The 24,011-nt window shown below is 48.5% G+C and overlaps 8 protein-coding genes across 8 annotated transcripts; 5 read left to right on the forward strand and 3 right to left on the reverse strand.

Annotated features, from left to right (window-relative positions):
• Positions 1–328: 328 nt before the first annotated feature.
• On the forward strand, positions 329–1,849 carry I303_107852 (uncharacterized protein; the record flags this gene model as incomplete). The annotated part of the gene is made up of 8 exons (XM_018411117.1): positions 329–391; positions 477–543; positions 622–672; positions 834–1,144; positions 1,244–1,273; positions 1,354–1,416; positions 1,549–1,618; positions 1,743–1,849. The coding sequence occupies 8 exons, from the start codon at positions 329–331 to the stop codon at positions 1,847–1,849; spliced, it is 762 nt and encodes a 253-aa protein (XP_018259785.1).
• An 833-nt stretch (positions 1,850–2,682) lies between these two features.
• I303_107853 (mannose-1-phosphate guanyltransferase) lies at positions 2,683–5,003 on the reverse strand (the record flags this gene model as incomplete). Its single annotated transcript, XM_065969682.1, has 14 exons — positions 2,683–2,730; positions 2,805–2,834; positions 2,917–3,009; positions 3,074–3,250; positions 3,325–3,428; positions 3,488–3,608; positions 3,677–3,875; positions 3,970–4,072; positions 4,148–4,277; positions 4,424–4,451; positions 4,543–4,550; positions 4,631–4,669; positions 4,837–4,888; positions 4,957–5,003. 14 exons carry the CDS (start codon positions 5,001–5,003, stop codon positions 2,683–2,685), a joined length of 1,179 nt encoding a protein of 392 aa, XP_065825754.1.
• A 528-nt stretch (positions 5,004–5,531) lies between these two features.
• On the forward strand, positions 5,532–6,579 carry I303_107854 (uncharacterized protein; the record flags this gene model as incomplete). The annotated part of the gene is made up of 3 exons (XM_018411119.1): positions 5,532–5,726; positions 5,985–6,121; positions 6,318–6,579. The coding sequence occupies 3 exons, from the start codon at positions 5,532–5,534 to the stop codon at positions 6,577–6,579; spliced, it is 594 nt and encodes a 197-aa protein (XP_018259787.1).
• Positions 6,580–8,254: 1,675 nt separating this feature from the next.
• On the forward strand, positions 8,255–9,637 carry I303_107855 (uncharacterized protein; the record flags this gene model as incomplete). The annotated part of the gene is made up of 1 exon (XM_018411120.1): positions 8,255–9,637. One exon carries the CDS (start codon positions 8,255–8,257, stop codon positions 9,635–9,637), a length of 1,383 nt encoding a protein of 460 aa, XP_018259788.1.
• Positions 9,638–10,242: 605 nt separating this feature from the next.
• On the forward strand, positions 10,243–12,920 carry I303_107856 (uncharacterized protein; the record flags this gene model as incomplete). Its single annotated transcript, XM_065969683.1, has 11 exons — positions 10,243–10,370; positions 10,486–10,732; positions 10,884–11,103; positions 11,354–11,613; positions 11,682–11,704; positions 11,766–11,847; positions 11,914–11,984; positions 12,044–12,185; positions 12,247–12,366; positions 12,460–12,784; positions 12,871–12,920. The coding sequence occupies 11 exons, from the start codon at positions 10,243–10,245 to the stop codon at positions 12,918–12,920; spliced, it is 1,668 nt and encodes a 555-aa protein (XP_065825755.1).
• A 473-nt stretch (positions 12,921–13,393) lies between these two features.
• I303_107857 (uncharacterized protein) lies at positions 13,394–15,524 on the reverse strand (the record flags this gene model as incomplete). The annotated part of the gene is made up of 8 exons (XM_018411122.1): positions 13,394–13,690; positions 13,893–14,051; positions 14,150–14,411; positions 14,493–14,557; positions 14,626–14,725; positions 14,800–15,147; positions 15,222–15,426; positions 15,509–15,524. 8 exons carry the CDS (start codon positions 15,522–15,524, stop codon positions 13,394–13,396), a joined length of 1,452 nt encoding a protein of 483 aa, XP_018259790.1.
• Positions 15,525–15,812: 288 nt separating this feature from the next.
• Positions 15,813–17,013, forward strand: I303_107858 (uncharacterized protein; the record flags this gene model as incomplete). Its single annotated transcript, XM_018411123.1, has 2 exons — positions 15,813–16,000; positions 16,122–17,013. The coding sequence occupies 2 exons, from the start codon at positions 15,813–15,815 to the stop codon at positions 17,011–17,013; spliced, it is 1,080 nt and encodes a 359-aa protein (XP_018259791.1).
• Positions 17,014–17,365: 352 nt separating this feature from the next.
• I303_107859 (uncharacterized protein) lies at positions 17,366–23,651 on the reverse strand (the record flags this gene model as incomplete). The annotated part of the gene is made up of 23 exons (XM_065969684.1): positions 17,366–17,682; positions 17,769–17,830; positions 17,911–18,263; positions 18,324–18,451; positions 18,527–18,674; positions 18,753–18,846; positions 18,911–18,969; positions 19,032–19,105; positions 19,167–19,284; positions 19,362–19,496; positions 19,553–19,689; positions 19,766–21,654; positions 21,711–21,899; positions 21,947–21,983; positions 22,031–22,042; positions 22,097–22,200; positions 22,295–22,521; positions 22,583–22,625; positions 22,687–22,769; positions 22,827–22,880; positions 22,946–23,049; positions 23,137–23,302; positions 23,439–23,651. 23 exons carry the CDS (start codon positions 23,649–23,651, stop codon positions 17,366–17,368), a joined length of 4,746 nt encoding a protein of 1,581 aa, XP_065825756.1.
• Positions 23,652–24,011: the final 360 nt, after the last annotated feature.

A 24,011-nucleotide genomic window follows, 5' to 3' on the forward strand; every position in this document is an offset into this window, starting at 1 on the left:
AGAATTGTTTGCGAAGTGCGAATGGTTGTAAGCTGGATATTTATGGCTATCCAGACCAGACATTCAAACGTTGCTATGACGAGTGGTGGATGTACAGTATTATCGTATTATCGGTCCGAGCTTACCCTGAATGTCAAATAACAGATAGTCGCGTGGCAATTCGCGCCCTTCTAGTACTAGATCTTTCGGTCGATAGAATCCGACAAAAGAGCGATTACTCGAGTGCTCGTACTCAACATACATTTACTTCTTCGTACTCCATAATTCACCATCTAGATCTATTTAACCACCCACTACTGAAATTCAAGACCCAATAAACTCGTACACGATGCCACCAAAAGGAGGAAACGCAAAGAAGGAATCTGGACGAGCCAAAAAAGCAGAAAACGAGGTTTGTCTGCGTGTCATCGTCCCCAAGCAGTACCAGTACCAGTACCAGGACACAGAGCTAATTCATGGACAACTTGCTACGACAGGAGAAGAAAGGTAAAGCTGCTGCTGCGGCGAAAGAAGCTAAAGAAGCTGAAGATTGGAAGTCTGGAGGTGAGTTCAACCATGTCGCACCAGTGGAAACGATTCCGGATCAATCATCCGGGGCTGATGATATCTTCCATAACACAGCCAAGAGCAATGCGAAGGCCGATGCTGCCGCCAATAAAGCTGCAGAAGCGGGTGAGTCGATCCTCCTTTCATGAAGTTCAGCTGTCTGCCCTCTCATCCTCATGTGCATTGGGATTGTCAAACCCATATTCGCTTTTTTGTCACACGCAATTCGCACCCTACTCGTGCAAATTCAGCAAATACTGATATTGGGAATCGTTCGATCACTACAGCTCGAAAGAAAGCAGAGAAAGAAGCTCTCCTAGCCGCCGAAGAAGCCTCCCTGCCCTCCAAAGCCAAAGCAGCGCCCAAGGCCGGTGGCGGCGGCGGGGCCAAGAAGAAGGGCAATAACGATGTCCTAGTCAAGACCGGCTCTGGAGTGGCAGGCTACGGACTGAATGATCCACAAGGACACAGACGCGCCAAAAATGAGTTTGGAGAGCTGGAGGAGACCCCTGAATTGAGTGCGCAGGGTCTAGAAGAGATGTTGGAGGCTATGGAGTTGGTCAATCAGAAGACGGACAAAGCGTCACTTGGTGCGAAGGTGCGTTGTCGTTGTCCATCTCCCAAGTGTCGTGTTCGATGAATAAATACTACATCGAGAAAGGAGGCATGCTGATGAATCTGTTCGGTGGATAAATAGGCGGCTATCCAGATTGATGCTCATCCAGAGGTAAGTCATCGAAGCTGAAAACCTCGTGGCTGTGTTGCGTCAGTACACATGAGCTGATCCGGATCACAACGCACCCGCAGAGACGGTTCAAAGCTGCGTTCGAAGCTTACTTCGAGCGAGAGCTTCCCATCCTGAAACAAGAGGTAAGTGAAGTGCGGCAGAGTAGAGTGAACTTAATCAGTTCTTTCATTGCTGTCAAACTTCAGGCGTTGTCCATCGTCTCGTCGATGGGATGAGCCGAAGTCCGAAGCTGACACGTTGAATCCCGGTCGCAGCACAAAGGATTACGTTTGAACCAAATGCGAGATATCTTATTCAAGCAATTCCAAAAATCGCCTGAGAATCGTGAGTCTGATTCCCTTGTTTTGTTTTGTTCAACGTTGTGCACACATTAGCAAACACGAATGTCAAGGATGCATTGAACGAGGACGCAACGCTGACATTATCGGGAATACGTCTTCATCCATAGCCTTCAACCAAGCCAAGATCGATTACAACGCTACGAAAGACGAGAAAGTCGCCGCCTTACAGAAGATCATCGATACCAAGGAGGCCAAATACAAAGTCCAGAATTAAGGGCTCCTTCAGCGCCAGCGCTAGCACCTGGCCACGCGCCCGCGGGGCGCGCAGCCTTGGGGTTCCACTCGTTTTTCCTTGCTTTTCGTACAGGAATACCAATCCCCAAACCGATACCGATACTGATATTATACGAAATGCAGTGCAAGGCGAAACAAGGCAATCAACAGCTATGAATCGATTGCAAGTAGAAGTGGAATTGCAAAAAGGCTTATCGCGCGCGTTGGAGAGGGTAGCATGGGCTTGGGCAAGGGAAGTGCGAATGCCCTTCGGCTCAGAAGGTATCTCAGGAGAGGTGGAGATTGAGGCCATGGGATAGGAATTAATTTGACTTAATGTAATGCGATGGATGGACAGATGGGCCCATCCAGATGGCTAGGTGTACTAGGGTACTACCAGAAAGATTGAGGTAGCTGGTTTTATATAAATTATACAGCATAAGCATATTCTTAGCATGCAATGACATTTATCAGCGATAGCACGTATCCCGCGCTATCTATTTGTTTTTGCTGTTGACTCAGTTCCCAGACGGACAGTGGAGGAGAAAACTTTGACGATACGCCATCAACACCAACACCATAAGAACCGTCCAACAAAACATCTTAGTAAACTCTATCATGAATTGCATATATCCCAAATCCATTCTACTGTACTGTACTACCACTGTATTTGTCAAGATCGTTTTGATGTCAATGTGATATGATGTCCAACGTCCATCATACCCCTCCTGGCATGTCATAGGATGACACCAAAGGGGGTTCTGATGTTGGGATTGCAAAAGAGTATACAGAGAAAATGTGTGATATAGGATATGATATGTAAGAAGGTATGTTCTAATGAGGGTAATATGATGGATCGATCTTGCAAGATTCTCGGCGTTTCTAATGTGCGGAATGAATGTCAGCTTATCAGCCTGGAATGGACCAGGGTAGTGCAAGCTGTACTTACACATAACGATTCGAGGTTCGGTGATTGACGTTGAGATCTAGATGCGAAAGCGGTGAGATCATCAGCTGTTCAGTCTTCCAACGGGAGACGAGACAAGCAGCTACAGACGCATCACTTACACTCTTGTGGGGTAAGACTGAAGCACCGTTAACGTATAATTCATCCTTGATCGTCACGTCATCTCCGAGGACAGTGATGTTCTCGACTCGGGTCTGGACCGGACAAAACAAATCAGCATCTATACAAGGCTTAAAATTGGAGCACAAGCCAACTCACCCATCGACCGACATTAGAGTTCCAACCGATGATAGAGTTTGCGATCCATGCGTGATCCCTCACGACAGCGTTTGAAAGGATAACACATCGTTGTAATCGTACACCAGGACCGATCTTGGCGTCAGGACCAATAACTACATTGGGCCCGATCACAGCTGTAGGGTCGATCTCAGCAGACTGAGAGCAACAGGTTGTTTCAGCCTATTGATCACTACCATAGCAGAAAATCCTCGTGGGTGCTATTGACTTACAGGATCTACCAAGACATTACCGCCGTAGACCCATTTGTTCTTCTTGGGATCCGTGAGCAGAGGAGAGTGCGTCGAGGTAAGGTGAGACAGATACAGGCAAGTTCCTAAGAGGTCCCGATAAGAATACCAGCTTCACGAGAATGAAGTCAGGCAGGAGACTTACCGGACAAGTAATCCTTGGGTTGACCAACATCCATCCAGAATCCAGGGAGGTCGAATGAATGCAATTGTTGGTCGGCAGCAATAGCAGGGAAAGTGTCCTTCTCAATCGAAGTGGGTTCGAGCTATCAAACGGAACAACAAATGTCAGTACGGAATTTGTGAAATCGAGAAAGGCGAAGTATCTGCTCACCTTGATTCTGTTCAATACAGTGGGGTTGAAGATATAGATACCGGCATTGATTCTGTTACCGACGAACTCGACTGGCTTCTCTACAAATCGGTCGATGACGGTAGAACCGGGTTTAGTGACTACCACACCGTATGCCGAAGGCTCGGCTACCTTGGTGACCATGATTGATCCCTCAGCACCGTGGGCGATATGGAAGTCTCTGCGAGGGAGAAAGCGGAGATTAGCAAAAGGCTATCAATGAAAGCTACACTGAAGGCTACACTGGAGGAAGATGAATGCGATGGCGTGCTCACCTGAATGCCTCGAAGGGGTAGACGCAGGTGACATCGGAGTTCAAGACGAAGAATGGCGAATCATCTTTACCGAGAATATCTCGAGCGAGGGCCAACGGTCCAGCTAAGAAAGGCACAAGGCCGAACGCGATGTCAGTGTCAAATGCTCTTTCAGTCGACGGAAAGGTCCTCGACTCACCAGTACCCAAAGGTTCGGTCTCAACCGAGAAATGAATGTTGATTCCGAACTCCTCTTCTGTCTTCTTGAGCACAGACACCATCACTTCCGGTCGGTAGTTGACGGCGAGTACGATATCTTTCACACCGGCCTGTCGGTGTCAGTAGGGGCGCGGATTATGGAAGAGGTATTAGGTTCATGAGCGTGTAGGCAGATGATGGAAACAGGGGAAGGGAGATTGCAATGACAGGATCAGCTTCATGCCAATCCAAAACACCATCCGGAGAGCTGACATACCTTGACAAGAGCCTCGATTTGATGCAAGCTATTCTCATCATCAGATTCCACGCGTCAGCGATCACCTGTTTGCAGCCCATGGTTGTCTTGACTAGAAATGCCATCGACGAGCAGCTCACATCATAGCCTATACGCGTGAGGACAAGGTCAGCTCGAGACTCTCCACGACAGGATTGATAGAATTGTGACAAGGAGGACTGAGCTTACCTTATTACAGAACTCCACAAGAGGTTTGGGCCATGACAACTATCGTCATTTCATATCATCAGCTCATTTCTTTTCCATATCAGTGATTCATGACGTGACTGCGCGTCTTATTCTAGCTTTTACGCGTATATCCCGCTTGTCTCATATGCTGGCTTCATTTGCGCGCTCAACATGGAGGGAGGAAGAATAGCTCGAGCTCAACTCACAGTCAATGGTCTGAGCCTGGTTCCGAAACCGCCAACAAGAATAAGAGCGTATCTATTTGACGTGAGTTAGCTTGGGGGTTTCATTTGCATTTTCGGCCGGGGTGGAGCGGTCATAGTGACCTGGGTTGGGTTGGGTTAAGAGGTAGTGAGGTGGTACTTATCTTCATTTTGTTGTTTTGGAAAGGGGTTTAGGTTGATGGATAGAGGATGGGAGATAAGATGAAAAGGTGAAGCTATAGAAGAGTAATGATGATCTGGACCGTGGACCGTGGAGAGGTAGTACCTGCATGAACCGAGTAGCAGTAAGTTTGTGGTTGACACGTTGGTGGTATTACTATTGTGGCTACGAACAGTACGGCACTGACCGCGTTTTTCGTAATCTTAAGCGGGTAAAACAGAGAGTTGTCAGTTTTGAGACTAGACTCTAATTTTCAGGGTTGCCCAAGTTCCCCTTAGAGTTGTTGCGTGCAAACCATGTGTCGTCGATGTGAGCTGTGTAAATTTTCTTTTGGGAGGATTTATCGTTTTTTATCCGATGTAAATCTGGTGGTATTTTGGATTTTTCAGCTTCTGCTTCCACTTCGCATGATCGTTTTGGTGAATCAGTCCTCCTAGCTGAAATCATCTACTTATCATTCAGTAATCTCACCTCTGAGATAGATATCACCAAATCATCATAATACAACCCCGCCACCATGCGTATCGAGAAATGTTATTTCTGCTCGGCAAACGTCTATCCAGGCCACGGGACGATGTTCGTTAGGAATGATGCGAAATGTTTCCGATTCTGTTCGTCGAAGTGTCATAAGAATTTCAAGATGAAGAGGAATCCGAGAAAGGTTAGATGGACCAAGGCTTTCAGGCGAGCGAATGGGAAGGAGATGGTTGTGGTGAGTTTACGCGTCTCTTCTCTTCTCTGGCTCGATCCTGCCAATGGTGGACGCATCAGCACCTACATCAATTGCATCGCCTTCGTTGCTCTATCACCCTCTTACTATCCCTCTAGACTGTGGACATGTGGATGTGGACCATTTGAGCGATAGATAGATCTGCTTTTCCTCACTATCCTTCCGACTGACACAATTAACAAACACATGAAATCCCTATGCGGACACACAAGCTGATATCTATTTCCTTCCTCCCCTCAGGACAACGTGTACGAGTTCGAGAAACGAAGGAACGTACCGGTGCGATACGACCGAGAGCTCGTCACGACCACGCTTAAAGCCATGGAGCGGGTCGCCGAGATCCGAGCTAAGAGGGAGAAAGCATTCTGGAAGAACAGGTGTGTATTGTGTTTCATGATGTATCTTCCTGCTCGAGACATGGACCGCGAAAAAGGTCTGTGACTGTCAAAGGCAAGAGAATCGAAGGGCAAGAGAATCAGCAGACTCGCTTGATCAATTCTCACATACACATCTCTGATAAATAACTCGATCTGATCATCGCTGACATCGCATTGCTATGTGTTTGCTTTACAGGATGTCCGGCAATACAGCCAAGAACGCTCGAGAAGCCGCCTTGTCCATCGAGAAACACATCGAGCTTGTGCAACCCCGCTCGAAGACTGTGCCCAACTTGGAAGAGAAGGAGAAGATCAGAGAGAAGATCAAAGTCCGTGCTGCCTCGCGAAAAGTCATGGCTCAACAGCAGATCGATAAAGCAGGAGGCAGTAAAAAGAAGAAGGAGAGTAGGTTGATACCTGCTGAAGGCGGTATGGGGATGGGGATGAATGTGGATTAGGTGGATTAGGCTCATTAACCGGATTGGGCTCATTAGACGGGTTAGGCGGACTAGTGTAGCTCTGGAAATTCAGAGAGGCGGGAGCCAACCTCAACTATTGCGCACATTCCTTTCTGTCATCTTACCTTCCCCCAAGTATCCTGAATCCCTTCTGTCAGACTGTCGGGTACGATACCCGGCAGCTCATGTTTCTGACGATCGTCGTATCTGCTCTCTTCTTTGTTGTATAGTAGTGTTCATACCCTTATTCTTTTACCGTACTATCATATCATTCCTTGTCATCCAAGATAGATCAGAGCGACTTCATTACATGCCATGTAAATGACGAGATCTCATGTCTTCATCGTTATCGTGTTATCCGCATCCGCAGTCTAGCTCATCGACGTGATAGCAGAGTCTGTCCAACTGTGCGCAGGTATATTCCGCTGGCTATGACATGCAGAAGCGTTTCGCGAGTATTGGATTGTTGGATTACTGCATTCACCATGTCTGGTCTGGATGTGGGTTTGCCACATCTTCCGTTCCACCTGTGTTCACCGGACAATTACATAATCTAACCTTGACTTCCTCTCCTCTTGGCCGATGCGCTTTGGTAATGGTTATTTTACTTTTTCACTTTCTCACCCTGAAAAGTATGACCCTGTCTTCCGGTTTTACTCCTATGCCCTTATGCTCTTCTGCGCCCTGATGCTGCCTGCTTATGTGCCTTGTTGGGGTCCAAGCGTTTTGTTTTGTTTGGTCCTTTACTCATATTATTATGTTATTCCTCCGCGTCTTCCTTGTGCTTGTGCTTGTGCTTGTGCTTGTGCTTGTGCTTGGAGATGTTTGCTTTGCTTTTCCTTCATGCCGAGTGAATCGAAGTCTTGGTCTTGGATCTTTTTCACTCATCCCTTGTCATCTGCTGACTTCGACAACACACTCATTTATCTCTCTGCGATCACTTGTGTAGAACACATTATTTCGCTATCACCATCATTGTTCAGGTCGATATACACCCACTATAGTCCTTCTTTACGCGCCGACAGACATCCGCTCCTTTACTCGTATCAGCTCAAATCGCATAGCCTCCGCACGGACTACCAATATTCCAGAATCGAGCAGCGAGGCACCATCTCGCCCCTCAATAAATCCATGAAGTAAAGCTGCTAAACCCGCGAGAATCGTTCATTAACTTCCTTTCAACCATTCTTCAATCGCGTCTCGAAAATACGAAAGAATCCAAACTTTTCTTAAAGTCGGAATCCACAAAGGTACAGCGACAGTAGGATACGAGTGGTCAAAAGCAAATATAACGCGTGAGTGCCTTCATCAGGAACGTCTGCTTGAGATGATCATGCGAAGGGATGGGCAGAAGGGTGATTTAGCGGAGATCAAGGAATGGTGTTGCTGCCGATCGCATCGACTGTCGATAGTGGTCTGAAAGGATACCGCTGCCTTCACGTCCCGTAGAGAGGCGCGTGATCCTTTGGAATTGAGCGGGCATCGAAAGTGATTCGAATGAAAGGTGTTCGCGTTGCGGGAAGGGAGTCTTTGGCGGACATCAAGTCCTGATCTCTCATTCATCGACATCGACAAATTCGCGTTTCAGTCGTCTCGTACTCTCAGGAAAAATGGATCATCTCTTCACTGATACTGACTCTGGGTACTTGAATTTTGACAGCACCAAAATCTCAATATGGCCCCGCCTACCCCCCTCACTCCTACAGTCACCTTCGCCCTCCCTCCTCTTCCCCTAATCCCCACTTCTCCCCCCCTAAATCCTCCCATTCTGGACAAACGACAGACATACGTGACCTTGTCAGTGACGAAAAACAGCACCGATGACTCATCCTCCGGCTCGTCCTCTGCATCCGGATTCCCAGTCAAGATCGCCATCCCAGCCTTGATCGGCGGGATGGCCTTGGCGCTTGCAGGTTTCGGGATCTGGTTATGGTGGACGCGCAAGGTGAAGCGTGAGCGTCGGGAAGCTTGGGAAGCCAGACAAAGACGAAAGAGGAGACAACAGCAGAATCAATCGGGTCGACCTTCCGTCTCGTCATCCACCAGAACTCCACCCAGCGGGGGCGGGGGCGGGGGTGGACAGAAATCACCGATAAATGAGAAGGGGTTCATTCCGCCCGTTCCGGCGCTGCCTAAACATGCAGCGACGCAGGACCCGTACAAAGAGCGAGGGTATGGATATTCCGGTCAACCTCAATCTCAACCTCAACAAGCACAACTTCAAGGAGGAGGAGCGTTTGGGTATTCGACACAACCCTCTTTCGATCAACCGCAATCTCAATATACCTACGACCAATATGGCCAGCCCCAAATGGTCTCGAATGATCCTCGTCAAGTATACGGATACGATCTAACGCCATCGAATGAATATGATTCGAACAACCCTTCTAACCCGTTCTCAAATTCGAATTCGGCTGTTCCTGATCTTCCACCCTCTCAAGAAGAGCCCCCTGCTGCTGCTGCGGCTTCTGCGCCTCCACCGAGGAACGAGAAGAGCTCGAAGCGCGCTCAAGCACGAATGAACATCGCCGATAGTGCAGCTGCCAACGCGTCTGCCGATCCGAGCGTCCGACATCAACCGAAGAAACCGTCGCCTTTGGCTTTGGCAAAAGCGGCTGAGGCGGCTCAGTCTAGATACGATCGCGGACAAGAGATGGAACACCTAGCTCCGCCAGGTCAAGGGAATGGAACCCTCCCTGCGTACCCCTCAGGTGGTGATAGTGGGAATGCACCGGGTGCGAACCGGGCTACGTCAGGAGAATGGGGTGTAGCTCTGGGTTCACCGAATAACGATGGGAATTTCCCCGCGAATGTCCATCAACATCAAGGATATAGCAACGGTGCGGGTGCCAAGGACCCGTATGCTGCTGAGTATGAGGGACAGCGGGGTAAGAGTGGGATGTACGCCCAAGATCCATATGCTGCTTATCATGGAGATGGTGATGCGGAGCAGGGAGAGGAAGACGATGTGTACCATCAAGCTGCTGCGGGTATGGGTATGGGAATGGGTACCAAGGGAGGCAATGGTACGCCCAAAAAGTCTTCGAGGTGGGTGTAGACTCACATATGAGAATGTCTGGATTGCATGAGGAACAGGAGGGGAATGATCTATGACTTGAAGGGGTATCTACTGTATTCGGAGTGGTTTCGGTTTGTCAATCAATCAATTATCAATTATCAAGGGACATTTCAAGCTCAAGCGTCAGGCAATTTAACGCTCTTATACTTTCGCTTTCATTCATGCTCGTATACGTAAAAAGCATTAATCTCACTGGACAAGGACATGGATATGAGTCTTATAGTGTAGTATGCATATGTCAACTGTGTTGGTCTGTTGAGTGATCACAGCGAAGTGCCAAGTGAAATGACAATATGAAACCAGTCGCGCCACTCTTTTTAGTTAATTTCGACGTCATCGCCATTGTGCCGAACAGCATTGCTGCACTGTAGAAATGCATTGATCGACAGACCGCTTAACCTTATCAATAAATCATTCATCCTCCGTTCAGCTCTATATCTTTCGTCTTTGACGTCGACAGAGGCAATCATCGTCAATTTGACCAAACATCACCCTTGAACCTAGATATCGACTCCCTTACTCTTGAGGTTTCCCCAACTATCGAAACAGCCCCGGATACAGGTCGTCCGGCGAATTCACTTACAATGTCGACCATAATCGATTCCCGTCCAAGGGGAACGTATATCCCTGCCGACTGTCCTTCATGTAGATCTCAGCAAGAGTACATGATACCCCCTACGTTTATCGGGACTCTACGTGTCCGATGCGCAGCGTGAGTCGGAGTCGGGTCTTGGTTCTTGAATCTTGGTCTTTGCTTATCGCTACTTCTCGCCGAGTGTCTGGATTCAATTTGGCTTACCGTACAATATAATACCTGTTCTGTTCAGTTGCAAACAATTTTTCACCCATCCTCAACCGAAACCCACCTCCTCCACCTCCTCTTCCTCCACTTCTAACCCATTCACCAACGGCTCCTCATCATCAGCAAGAGAGAGCGGTAGAAGGGGTATAGGCTCCGACAAAAATCCCATCGATTTGGCGTACTACGAGATTCTCGGGCTAGACAGTCAATGTACCACCGAACAAGTCAAGAAGGCCTATAGAAGACTGGCAATCAAGTTTCACCCCGATAAGGCAAGTGCTGTCGTGCCGTACTGTCCTTCGAAGGCGGAGAAGAGGGGAATGAATCTCTATTCATGACCGACGGACTGAATGAACGATAAGCTGACTTGCCTTGTTGTGATTTGTGATCTGTGATTTGTGATCTGTGATTTGTGATCCGTAGAACCGAGACGATCCCGATGCGGAAGAGAAGTTCAAGCAGATCTCAGTGGCGTATCAGGTCTTGTCGGACCCGCAACTCCGAAAGAAATACAACGAGTTCGGACAGAAGAATGGCGGGGGAGCAGCGGAGCCGGCGGGCGGGTTCCAGGATCCAGAGGAGGTGTTTGGAAAGATGTTTGGAGGAGATAGGTTCGAGGATCTCATTGGTCAGATCAGTATAGGTGAGTCTGTCGTGGATGTACATCGGCAAGGAAATACGAGGGGGTCGAGTCGACTTTGAAAGGTTGAAAGGGAGGGAGGGATTTGCGGATCTCGGAAAGGCCAGACGAGGAGTGGGACGGATGATAGGAGAGGACGGGGTGGGGGAAGAGCTTTGATACTTCACACACAAAAACAGCGAGCGACGGATATCGGGATAGAACTGCTGCTGAGTGGTCAGAAGAGAAGCTGACTCGCCTGACAACATTTCAGGCAAAGACATGAAAGACGCTTTCCAGCAGCAGCACGAACAGGAAGCAGGAGACTTCATGATCGGACCAACGGGTAAACCGATGATGACCCCCGACGCGATGCAGCGCAAGATGATCCGAGACAGAGCAGTCGCTGAGGAGAAAGCGAGAGTCAGGCGCGAAAGAGTAGATAAATTAGCGAAGAACCTGGTCAATAAGTTGAATATCTATACTGAGGCTGCTAAAGGCGTTGAGGACAAATTGGTTGGAGCGAGCTTCAAGGTGTGTTAATCAAATTCCTCGTCCGCTGCTGCATCGTCAGTAGCTGATTGGATTTACATGACAAATAGGAAATCTGCCGCCTTGAAGCTGAGTATGTTGGTCATCGCCACGAGGTATCAGCCGGAGATGACGCTGATCTCGTTCTCTCGCAGGGATCTCAAAGAGGAAAGCTACGGTACCGAGCTGCTTAACGCTATTGGTAGAGCATACCAAGCGAAGTCCGCACAACACATGGTGAGTAGGCTATACACAACATCTTGTGTTTCTCGTTTCTAATTCTCGGCTGACGCACCTTTCAAGGCTTCATCGCAATTCGCCCCTCTCGGGTGGTTCCATGGCGCTAAGAACACGTTCAACGTGATGGGCGATACGTGAGTAATTTTTGACTCAGATTGACTGTACGGTGATGGGAACTGATCATCTTACGCAGTGTCTCAACTGTGCGATCTGCCCTAGAGCTCAAAGCTGTCTTCGATAAGTTGCAACTAGCCGAACAGAGCGGTATGTCACCTGCGGACTTGAGGAAACTGGAAGAACAAGCTGCCGAGCAAGGTATACGGACTTTGTGGAAGGTGAGTTTACTAAACCACTGCTCGATGGTCGAACATGCATAGCTAATGCATACTCCCTCAGGGCGCCAAACTCGAGGTCGAAAGCGTTGTCAGAGAGACTTGTGAGAGAGTATTGACTGAATCATCGGTGCCGAAAGAGAAATTGCATTTGAGAGCATACGCCTTGGGTTTGATGGCTGAGGTAAGTCCTCTGCTCCATCTGGCTGACTTAGCAGTCTACTCAGGTATCGCGTATACCAATAAGCTGACATCATTTATGATTTTCATCTTGAAGGCGTATTTGGCAATCAAGAAAGACGAAGAATCGCCGGCCGGAGAAGATTTTGTCAAGGTTGAGACTCCCGCATCCAAACAACGTGACGCTGCCAGCTCGTTCTCGTCAACTGCAAAACCCCCTGTACCGCCTCGACCGACCAACGGGCAATCTACCCCTTCAACTGCCCAACCACCATCGGCTGCGCCTTCGGTCCCTCCCAGACCTGGGAATGCAGCTCAGGAAAAGCCACCTATTCCACCACATCCCGCTCAACAAACTCAAACTCCTGCTTCAGCAGCGGAGAAGGAGAAGGAAGAGACTCTGAATGCTGCCTACAAAGCGTGTGAGTCTCTTCGTCAACCACGCAAATTGATCGGAACATTCTACCCTATTTTACATCTCCTGAGCTGATGTACCTACTTCGTACAGATGAGAGCAAGAGACGAAGTCAAGGTAATCCGCCTGGAAATGATGTGTGATCGGACGCATCGTCAAGTGTTTTCCTATCATGAAGGTGTTGGAGTGATTAATACCATACATACATATATAGATCATGAGTCCCATGGAGTTGTCCTACTTTTTATTGTATTACACGACGTATTATATATTTGTTGGTGGACGGCAGGAGATGTTGCATGAAATATGTCGCGAAGCCTTATAAACAATCGTAGTAGCTATTGTATTCCGCTGTACTGAGTCTAGGTGATCTATCTACGCTGACAGCATACATACATCAATCGTAGTAATGGCAAAACCCATACATCCGGCAAGTTGTTTGTGGCGTGATGTTCGTTTGTCCAGCATTGAGCGTATTTTTACAGCATCTAACGTATAACAACAGACACCCATTGTACTTGAACAGCATTGGCATAGCCAAAAAGCAGAGCATCGACAATCTCTAAAGTATCGTTAGAAACAACCCTGGCCCATGTTGACTCGAATGACCCACTGATCAATCCATTCCATTCTCATCATCTTCACCCATCTCCTCATCTAGATCCAGACTCAACCAGAATCCAGTCCAAGTATCGTCGTCCGGGCCCTGATCCGCCCATTCTCTTACTGCCTGTATCGCCCTGATACAGCTCTCGCCTTCTTCTTTGTTCTCTTCACTCCCACTTATCAGATATGCAGGCGGTAGTACACTGATCGGTTCTGGGGCTGACGGGTAATCGGTGGGCACGTTTAAAACATCGATTTCGAGGTCTTCTTCTAGGTTCTTACGCCGAGCTAAATCCGTTTCGTCCTCCTGTAGTACATGACAGAACATTGAGTATCAGCTATTATTCTACAGCTTGATTTCGAGGGGTAGGAAATGTTTGGGACAATCTCCGAAGATTTCCCTCATTTCCTCTCCTCCCTCCGCTCTTATTTTCGACCTTCCCTCGCCTCTGCTCTTTCCCTATCTCCCATTTGCACAATTCGCATGTATCCCGAGGGACGGAACTCACAATGTCAAATTCGTCTTCCCGCTCATCATACTCTATATTCTCCTCCAGCTCCTCAAAGCCCGGTGCGAAAGCCGCCCAGTTGTCCGGACTTGAGGTCTGCCATATATGTACGTCGCCCGAAGTAGCTACGGAAGCTATGACCGGGCGAGTAGGATGCCACTGCGAATTCGCAATGCCCACATATATACACATCAGTAGATTGAAACCCAATCCAAGATACCCGATTTATGAAGCGTAGGTCAGATGTGTTCACTTACATCGCAATCGATCAAGGGCTCTTTCGGTCCTTCCAACACTTTAATCAATACTGTAGTCTCCCTATCCCATATGAACACGTTATGCGCCATCTTGTGCCCTGCACCACCCATCACGTATTCCCCGTCTCCCGAAAACCCAATTGCGTGCCACGGTGTACGATTCACGAGGTCCTGGAAACGATGTAGAGGGGTCAGAGTGGAAGTCAAGGGGTCAACTGAGAGTATTCGAAGTGCTCTATCAGATGCCGAGGTGATTATATTGCTATGATGTACGACACACAAAGCTCATTATTAGCTTGATGCCCGATGATAACGCTACTTCCAGGTTAGATCTATGACTCACTATCCGGATGCATCGAAGCGTATTTGCTTCAATGCTGAGTTGGCGACTCTAACACGTTGTAGCACCTGTAAGAAGGATTGACATGCTTAGCGGCTGATCAAGTGCAATGTCTCATTGGAGATCAACAACTCACAAATCGGGATACGGGATCTATGACTAATAACATCCCATTTGTAGTTCCTGTATAAATCCTCGAACCGCACGGCGAAAAGACAGCACACGCCATAGACACTCTGCGAGATACAATGTAAGGTAGGCATCAGTGACTGATCCAAGAGGGTTGTCACTTGGGATCGAGAGAGCTCACCTCTTTCGAGATTGGATATCGTCGGGCGCTTCTTCGCCCTCAACGACATCCTCCAATGTATGTCTACTTCCGTTCCTCAAGTCGACCAGGACGACCTCCCCACATGTCAAAGTCGCTAGTATGATCTTGCTGTTCCGCGGATGGAAGACTGCCGTAGATACAGGTGCGTCGAATCGGATCGTATGTGATCTGGCTGAGCTCGATGAAGGTCTCGAAGAAGAAGAAGAAGAAGAAGATGTTGCCGGAGTTTTAGGTTGTAAGTAAGGGTGAGATAGAATGGAGAGATCCCATATGATTGCTGTTGCGTCCAGAGAGCAGCTAAGAAGATATCGGTTATTCCTCGACCAGCTATAGTTCAGGTTCAATCCGCAATTAGCTTTCCTCATTGAAATATCAGGCAGAAAGAAGTCGAGCAGACTGACCTCAGCCCGCCAACAGCTTTGACATGCCCCTCCAACATCCTGATCATACCCCTAGTCTCGACATCCCAAATCTCCACGATCCCGTCATTCCCTCCTACAGCCAGATAATGCCCTGCAAATGGTCCATAGGGGTTGAAGAGGATCGATACACCCTGCGAGGAGAGGGTGGAATCGACTGCTTCGGGGTATTTCTGCGCGAATGGATCTGGAGTATGGTAATCAATCGTTCATTAGCCCATCTCCCATGTTTTCCTCATAAGAAGTCATGATGGTGACAAAGAACTCACTCAGGAGCTGTTGCATAGTACGTTGTGCTCTTTCGCAGCTCTTTTTATCGTCCCGGCAGATAGTGAATTGTAATTTGGGAAGGTGTCAACAAATCTCTAATCTGGTTCTCAGCTTCATTTCGTTCGCATTGAATTGATTGCGTTCGCCGTCCTTCCGTCGGAACCTCTTTTCTATACATCGTCCACAAGCTATTCCTGCGCCCTTTTATACCTCTTTGCATTCTGACAATACAACAAGGAACACCTAGTCGCCGATAGCTGCACTTACGATACGTGGAATTCAACCCCATATTTTCAGAGCAACATGCAAGGTCGACCGTCGGCTGCTGGCCCGTCCAACATATCCTCAGAATATCATCCCTCTTTACCCCCTTCTATCCCTCTATCGAGTATAAACACCCTCATCCCTCGACTTACCACCACGATCAACGATATCGACCATCTGCGTAATCTCATCGGAGCGGGCTATGCTGATGGAACACTACCTAGCTGGTACGTTTGGTGTACTTCTCTTACGGCTTGTACAGCTGCTTAAATCCCTCATCATCCATCTCTTAACATTGCGTCTCGGGACTATGACTCACCATGCTAATAATTGACCTCGCTTGATTAGGGATACCCTCCTTCAGCGTTACTCCTTGTTGTTAGGCCGTATAAACGCTCTGACCAACTACATTTCCCCCGCACCCAATACACAGACACAAACAGCCTCTAGCAGCGGTAGTAGTAGTAAACCAAGTATACAAGCACGATCTCACGCTCAATCTCAACATCTGTCGGAATACCTAATTCATCCTCTCAACCCTTTACCCACATCCGCACCTACGAATCAGGACGCAGCCTTATCGCCATTCGCTCAGGAGACTTTTTTACAAGCTATAAACACCCAACTAATACCGACAAGCTCAGCGCCAGAGGGAACGCGATCGACTTCCACCTCCCAAAGCGAGAAGGCGAGCGGGGAAACGCACACGCACACGCATACTATCGAACAATTGAAGAGACTAGACGAGGGGGAGTTGGAAGGTATACAAAGGCGATTGAAGATTAGGTTGAATAGGGAAGGAAACAAGATACACAGTATAAAAAGGGAGATTGAGAGGCAGAAAGATGAGATAGATTGGACGATGCGTATAGGCGAAGATGAGGAAGAGGAAGAGGAGGATGATGAGGAAGCGGAAGGGGACAATCAACACGTTGAGGCTCGAGATAGCAAAGAGCGCAAAGCAGTGGCCGTCGCGGAAGATGACGAGGATGATGACGATGATCTATTCGGTGGAGACGGGGACGAAGAAGAGGAAGGGGAAGGGCAAGATGAACCGATGATCATTGATGTGGACGCCGAGCAAGAGCCACGTCAGTCTGCTTCAAAAGATCTGAAACAACCGGACACAAGTGAGGCGAGCAAGAGTAAGAAAGATGAGAAGAAGGCTGAATGGAAGCTGGAGGATTATATTGGATTCATGGATAATGGGAAATTACCCATATCGCCGTCTACAGGCTAATAGCACTCATCTGTGCGAGTTCACATGCAAAAGATGTAAGAGAGAAGATTACAAGCAGACAATGCATCGATGCTATTTATCAAGCATCTGCCATTTCACCGAATGACGATACGTCGAAGAATCAACATGACTCTATCATTCAGTATCATCATTGGATTAATCGGTGATTAAATTATCTGTATTTGTACTGAATAACATAAGCAAGACACAGATTGACTCAAGCCCAAGGTGACTTGTCGCTATAGATAACCGAGAACAAAGCTGATCAAATAAAGCGGTTGGATTGAAGAGAAAGTCCTAATCAAAGAGGGAAACCAAAAGACAAAATACTCGTTAATCAACCATCACGCTCTTACTCTTCCGGCGCAGGGGTCTTATCCGTACTAGGTTTCCTCATACTCCTCATACTGAATTTACTCGGACTAGCTTCAGCCCCTGCTCCTGCTTTGGAACTTGATATACTCGGGGTTCTGTTTCTCGCCTTTCCAGAACCGACTCCGTTGCTTGCAGAGCCAACACCAGTATTCCAATCGAGTCGTAATCGCAATAATCCATTCCCAGATCCCAATTCAACCCACACGTCCGCATTGGGTATAGCAGGTTGGATATGTCTGAAAATGTCGACTTCGGCCGTTCCTATCTCCGGGTCTTTTCCTAGAGTATGGTGGTCTGATCAAATCCAAACAATAATGGTCCATCAGTATCGCCAAACCATCTCCGGCTGAATAGGGAAGGTACTCTTGAGGTTAACTTACCATATACAGTCAAGTTGAACGAGGTAGTCCCAGGCGCGACATTGAAATTGAAAGTTTCATCCCTATTTATCCCATGTCACATAATCAGCATGCCAATCCTCAGTTCAGATGTGGCATCGTCACTGGAGAAAAGCAAACTCACCACTCTGGCGTAGCGCTTTTCACGTGATCGGTCTTATGTACCCTTCCGCCCAACTTGATCTGGACATAAGGCTTCGTGCCCGCTTTCAAATCTTTCGCACCTAACACAGTCACCGCCAAAGTCCCAGGTTCCGAGGGTGCCGAAGCTGATGCTTCGCCTGCAGGTAGTGTCGTAGCTCTGGGTCCCGGTACACCACCAGCAGCTAGGACTTCATCCGTTGGCTCAGACACTTGTCCAGCGGGGATCTCAAATCCAGCAGCAGTCACAGCGCCAGCACCCGCACCGGTTTCGTTGTTTGCCATGCTTGGCTCAGGTTGTTCAACCAAAATCTCTTTACCGGATTTATCTTTCTTCTTGATTAATCCGACTCTTCGTCCGGCGAAACCTCCTATACTGCCTATTCCATGTCCGACTCCGCCAATGACAGCTCCTCCTCCATGAACGACACCTTTACCTACGCCCATGGGCACACCTCCGATGGTGGTGACCACACGACCGGCTTGAGAGAACGTAGATGTCTTTTGTCGCGTTCGAGCAATGACTGCAACGAGTGACGCAACCATCAATCCAAAAGCCTACACCCGGAAGAAACCGGAATAGTGCGAGTAATACTCACTCTCAGGCTGGAACATGATTCTAACGTTCAGACTTCCCTTCTCGCCGTGTTTCTCGGAGATGACGGGTAACGTCAATTCGGCGGATTCGAATGGTTCGATGTCTGCCAAATTGATGAGACCGCTTCCTATTGGAGTAGCACTTCCGACCTATTGTGATGTCCCGTGTCAGCATTATTGGAAACGACTGACACATCGAATGAAAGGAGAAATGATGGGTCAACTCACTCTGTCCCAATCATAGATTATAAACTTGAACTCAGCCGCCACCCTGGATGGTATCATACATTCGAAAGTCTCGTTCCACACAGGCGACAGTGTCCTTCGTTTATACTATCAGTCCTCGTCCATTGAGAGCTTGACGCGAAAGAGAGGGGAAAGCTTACTTCTTCTTGATATCGGACTTGAATACCTTCATGTCGTTCAGATAGAAGCTCACGTACGGCTAGCAGTCGTGATCAGCCACATCGTTTCGCAAGAGGTGGTTGACAGAACATCGTGGCTCACATCGCTCTTTCCGCTTCTGTCAGCGCCGTGCAGTCCTTTGGCACTCAGCACGTCGACTCGGAGAACCCCCATATCTGCATGGCGTATCTAGATCAGCTTGCGCACGTACCTGAAATGGTTAGGAGGTAGACTTACTGTTGATACTTTCTCGAGGCTCAAGCTCGATGTTGACAGGTACAAATCTAGCTGCAAGTGTGACCACGGATCTATGCGAACCATCAGGCTGGGAGAGCACGAAGTCCGCCGGAGCACGCTGAAGAAGTCGAAGCAGTGATTAGCAATCGCTACTCGGTGGCATTAATAGTGAGACCGCCAGAAAGCCCAACTAACGATACACTGCTCCAAGAATTCCTTCGTATCGCATTTGTACTCCGCAACGATGTCCTCATCATCGTTCTCATCAGACGCGTTGATCCTCAACCATGTTCTACTGAAATCAAGCTCTCGGATGAAGCCTTCTCCGACCTGTAGTATTGCGAATCAACGGATAGATCAGGCATTACATGTGATCACTGGCTCACCTGGTCCCATGTAGGATGGTTGCTCCTCGCCTTACCGGACGTAAAGCTTGGCCAATACCCATCGTCGAACATGACCTCCAGAGAGCCTTTCTTGGCCAATTGCCCAGAGATCACTTGGAAAACCAGTACACCCGATGCTGCAATGACAAGCGATCGGCTTGTTTAGTTTATTGTAAAACATATATCACTTTGTAGACTGTTCCTTCAACTCACAGGAAGCAAGAATCTCCTCCAGGGACATGTCAACCCCCTTCTCGACATCTTCAACAGGAGTCAAAGCTCCGTCAGCCTTGGAAAGGGTCGATTGCGCTGTGACAGCCGACAGGACAGACGCATTACCGATGCTCTGCGAAGGTCTGTGCCCGACACCGGAAGGTCGACCGTTCGAAGCGCCACTAATAGATCCAGATGCTCGGTGGCCATTCGATCCATTGATAGGCGAGACAGGTTGGTCCGTTCCAGAGGGCGTTGGAGCTGAGCTTTCTTGATTACTCTCATTAACAGACGAAGCTTGTTCGGCCTCTTCAGCGGCCATCTCAAATTCGTTCTTCTGAACTTCGAATGATACACCCCCCTTGAGTGATACAGCAGGTTTGAAGTCCACTTCATACAGTAATTCTCCTTTGTAATGGTTCGCTTTGTCCAGCTTGATCCGATCCCTTCTATCTTGTCTGCCAACCGATCTGTAGGGGTATTGAATGTTCGATTCGTCAAGTTCGATATAATCCGATGCTCTGACTTCGACATGTCCCAATGATCTGTCTTTTCCGATATTCTGATAATCCATCAATTCCAAGATGAGGTTCTCCCTCGTGCTGTGGACGGGAACGTAGACAATCTGGTCCCATTCCGGATTCAGGTTGTTGTTCATGACTTCCGTTCGCGCCAAGACCCTGTTGTTGCCCATGATTCTCACGTAAGGATCCGATTTACCGCCCAGAGCAGCTTCTACATTCTTCACATCGATCGCCTTCTTCAACCAGATTCTCAAGATTCCGATGGGCGGGACGTAGGCTGCTGCGCCAGCGACTGATCCAGTCATGGCCACGGGTTTCCAATCTGCTGTCAGACGCAGCTTACCCGCCCGACTCCCTTTGAGAGGGAACCAATCTTGCTGTCGGGCTCTAGCTTCAAGCAAGTCTGTAAGCCTGACAGTCACTTTACCGAGATCGCCGTCGATAGCCAAGTCCCTGGAGTCGACAACGCCGATCGTGACCACGCTGTTGCTCTTTTCGGGGACCAGGAACTCGCAGGACGATTCCCATATCGGTTGATTGACGTTCTTGAGGATCTGAGTTTTATGCACTTCCTTTCGACTGTTCCCAAGGAACACCTTGGCGAACGGACTGAGGTTACCATACATCTTGGAGATGTCAAGATCTTTGGCTTGATGTAGAGTGAGTCGGACGATACCTGTCGAAGTTTCGGGCACTGGCTCAAGTGAGCCATCGGGGTTCTTCTCTGGTTTGAGTACAGGGAAGTAGGATAAATCGTATCTGAATTCTCCCCTATCCTTTCCGCCACCTAGTATCTTGCCAACGACACCCTCTTGTTCGGCATCATCAGATAGGGTATTCAACTCGTGTGATACAGTGCCCAGAAGGTTATCGGGTCGATGCTCGTTGTAGTCGAAAATGTTGAAATTGAGTACATCCGCGAGCGAATTGAGCAGGATGAAGTGGGTCTCGTGCCAAGAAGGGTTAGAAGTTGACGGAATGGTCTTAGTGTGAGTGACAGCTGGCTTGGCGCCGAGTGCGATTGCAGCGTAAGGATCGGGGTCACCTCCACCGAATTTGGTGGCTTTGAGCCCTCGAGCATCAAGCACAGTGATGCGTAGAACACCGATGGCGGCGTCAAGAGGTGTACCGGACAAGAGCTGCTGCAGGTCAATGGTGAATACGTTGGGATCGTACATCATTGGACCAAGGTTGGCGTGGACTTGATCTCGGATGAAGGGTGCCAGTCCTGGAATATTGTTGATATCGAAACCGAATGTCTCACCACCGATTGGTTTTAAGACGTAGTCGAAAGTGGGCTTTTCGATGAATGACATGTCGACGGTTTGGATGTGAGGGAAATTGGTCATGAGTTTGAGCTTGATTCTATGGTAACATATTCAGCCTGTTTCTGCAGAGGCTGTATTGACAACTGGTCTTACCTCATCTTTCCCGTGAAGCTCATGTCTTCCAGTAAAATAGGGATTCCCTTAGATACCGCACCTTTACCGACTCGGATGGAAAGCACAATTTTAGGGTTGACTCGCTTGGCAGCTTGTCGAGGGGTGATGTCTTGAAGATCGTTAGGGGTGAAAGATAGGGCCCAGTCCATGATTACAATGTCCTCGGGTCTGCTTACAGTCAGCTGGAGTCTTTGATTTATGCAGCGTCAACTCACGTTTTAGGGAAAGTTCGAACGTAATCGATCCGCGGAGCTGTGGTTGCATTAGCCTTATTCAAGTGCCTGACTGGGATGACTGACCTTTGGTTCCCACTATTATAGCAAATAGTCAGCTGTGATCTTACTCTTGTATCGTCATGAACTCACAAGTAAAAGTGGTCAATCGGATGCTCTCAACGCCCGCAGGAGCCACTCCGGCAAGCGCGGCGTCAGTACTAGCAATAATGGTTTGACTTAAAACGGGCTCATAACTAAATGTCAAGTCGGCTATTAGCTTGTAGCCTGTCATGGGTTTCGTGCATATGATGGAGGAGATCGATCATTGCGCTATATCCTCATACTCACATCAACCAGAATCTTTCCAAGAAGCTGTTCATCCACTCAGCACTCTCAGTCTCCGTGACTAATCTGGTCTTGACCAATTCTCGCTGAATATCATCCCTTGCCCTCTGTCTTGTTCTAGAGATAGACAAGGAATAGTAAGATGCGCAGAAGGCAAGAATGACAACAACCCAGCCCCAGCCCAGATGGAGGACCGTCACAAATCGAGTCAAGAGGATTGCGAAGAGGATCTGAGGAGAGTGTCAATCAGCTTAATTCCAGTCTGTTGTATGCACCAAGCTGGGCACTCACAATTCCCGCGTTGTGGAACCATGCTCCATACATCTGCTCGGTTCTGCATGGTTGTCGCGTCATAATAAGCAATCTGCGACTGCGCGACAATCCATATGACTCACAGATATGCCGCTAGGATATTACTCTCCTCAGCGGTCTTGTCATCCTTGCCTAATCCAGCAACTTGTCTCCAGCCGGTTTTGATCTTCGAGATGTACCTAGGTCAGCTGAGGCCCTCGTTCTAAGGGGAAGCGTAGCTTACATATGTCGGAACAGAAGGCGCAGCACCAGTCGGTATGGCACCAGGAATGTCTTGCTGTTTATGAATACGCTTTAGCGGAAAATACGGACGAGGAACAATGTTGGTATTCAGCCACTTACATCTCCTGCTCCTTGACCTTCAGCTTTCGAAGCCTTATCTACATCCGCTAGAGAGACCGTCGGCACAGGTGCGGATTTGCTTGTGGAAGTATCAATCGTCACAGCTGAATATCGTAAGGACTCGTTAGCGTGTCATATAGCTGTACACATATGTGTCGGCTGCTGAAGGGGTACGTATACCGGCTACTCACCTCTTCCTCCCAGGTCCAGCTCTTCCTTCTTAGTCTGTCCCGGGACGTAAGAACCCACTTGACCCAGAGTGGCTTTTATAGTCGCTGAGCTCGGCAGACCTAACGAAGCCTTAGCTTGGGCTTTCGATGCTGCCTTTTGCTCGGGTGAAGCATCAGGGTCGAACGTCTAAGCGGTTGAAATATCATCGTCAGCTGCGACTGACTACTAAGGTGACTGTCTTGCAGACCATTCATCCAAATGGGACAATTTTGAGCTTGGTCTGATATCACCGGGTCTGAGGATTTCAGCAGACAGGACTCACATGGACTGGTGCTCCCTTTACAGCATCCAAAGTAGCTATCCTCCCCACGGCAGACTTGAGGCCATTCGCCATGCCTCCTGGTGCCGCTTCACTAAGCTCTCCTCCTTCAGCCGGTATTGGGGGCGCAGTGGTCCCGTTTGGCGCAGCATGATCTACAGATTTGAGATCCGGCACTTTCTTGCCTAGCACAGGTATACCCGGCATACTGGGCATTGTGGGCGAGCGTCAAGTCTCCTACTCGACTCTGGCCTTCGTGAAATATATTTGGTAGCAGATGAGTCGTTGCCGCAGTACTATAGAACAGGTTTACGGGTAAGGTAAGGTAATGATATTTCGTTGTTTTTGCGTTGCTTCCAGCTTGGGTTGGTGATGTAATCGCTTGCCTTGTTTTGGGAATGGGAGGTCAAAGCGTCTATTCGGTACCTCGAGACGTCATCCGTGTGTTTCGAGATTTTATTGCTGGATGTTGTCGATATTGGAGTTGTTAGTAACTCAGTCCACTTGCAATATTGTGCAACACTGTATTTGATGATGATGATGAGGTTGTGGTTGTGGTTGTGGTTGAGGGTGAGG

Source organism: Kwoniella dejecticola, chromosome 10 (genome assembly GCF_000512565.2).
Source record: "Kwoniella dejecticola CBS 10117 chromosome 10, complete sequence".
Taxonomy (NCBI): Eukaryota; Fungi; Basidiomycota; class Tremellomycetes; order Tremellales; family Cryptococcaceae; genus Kwoniella; species Kwoniella dejecticola.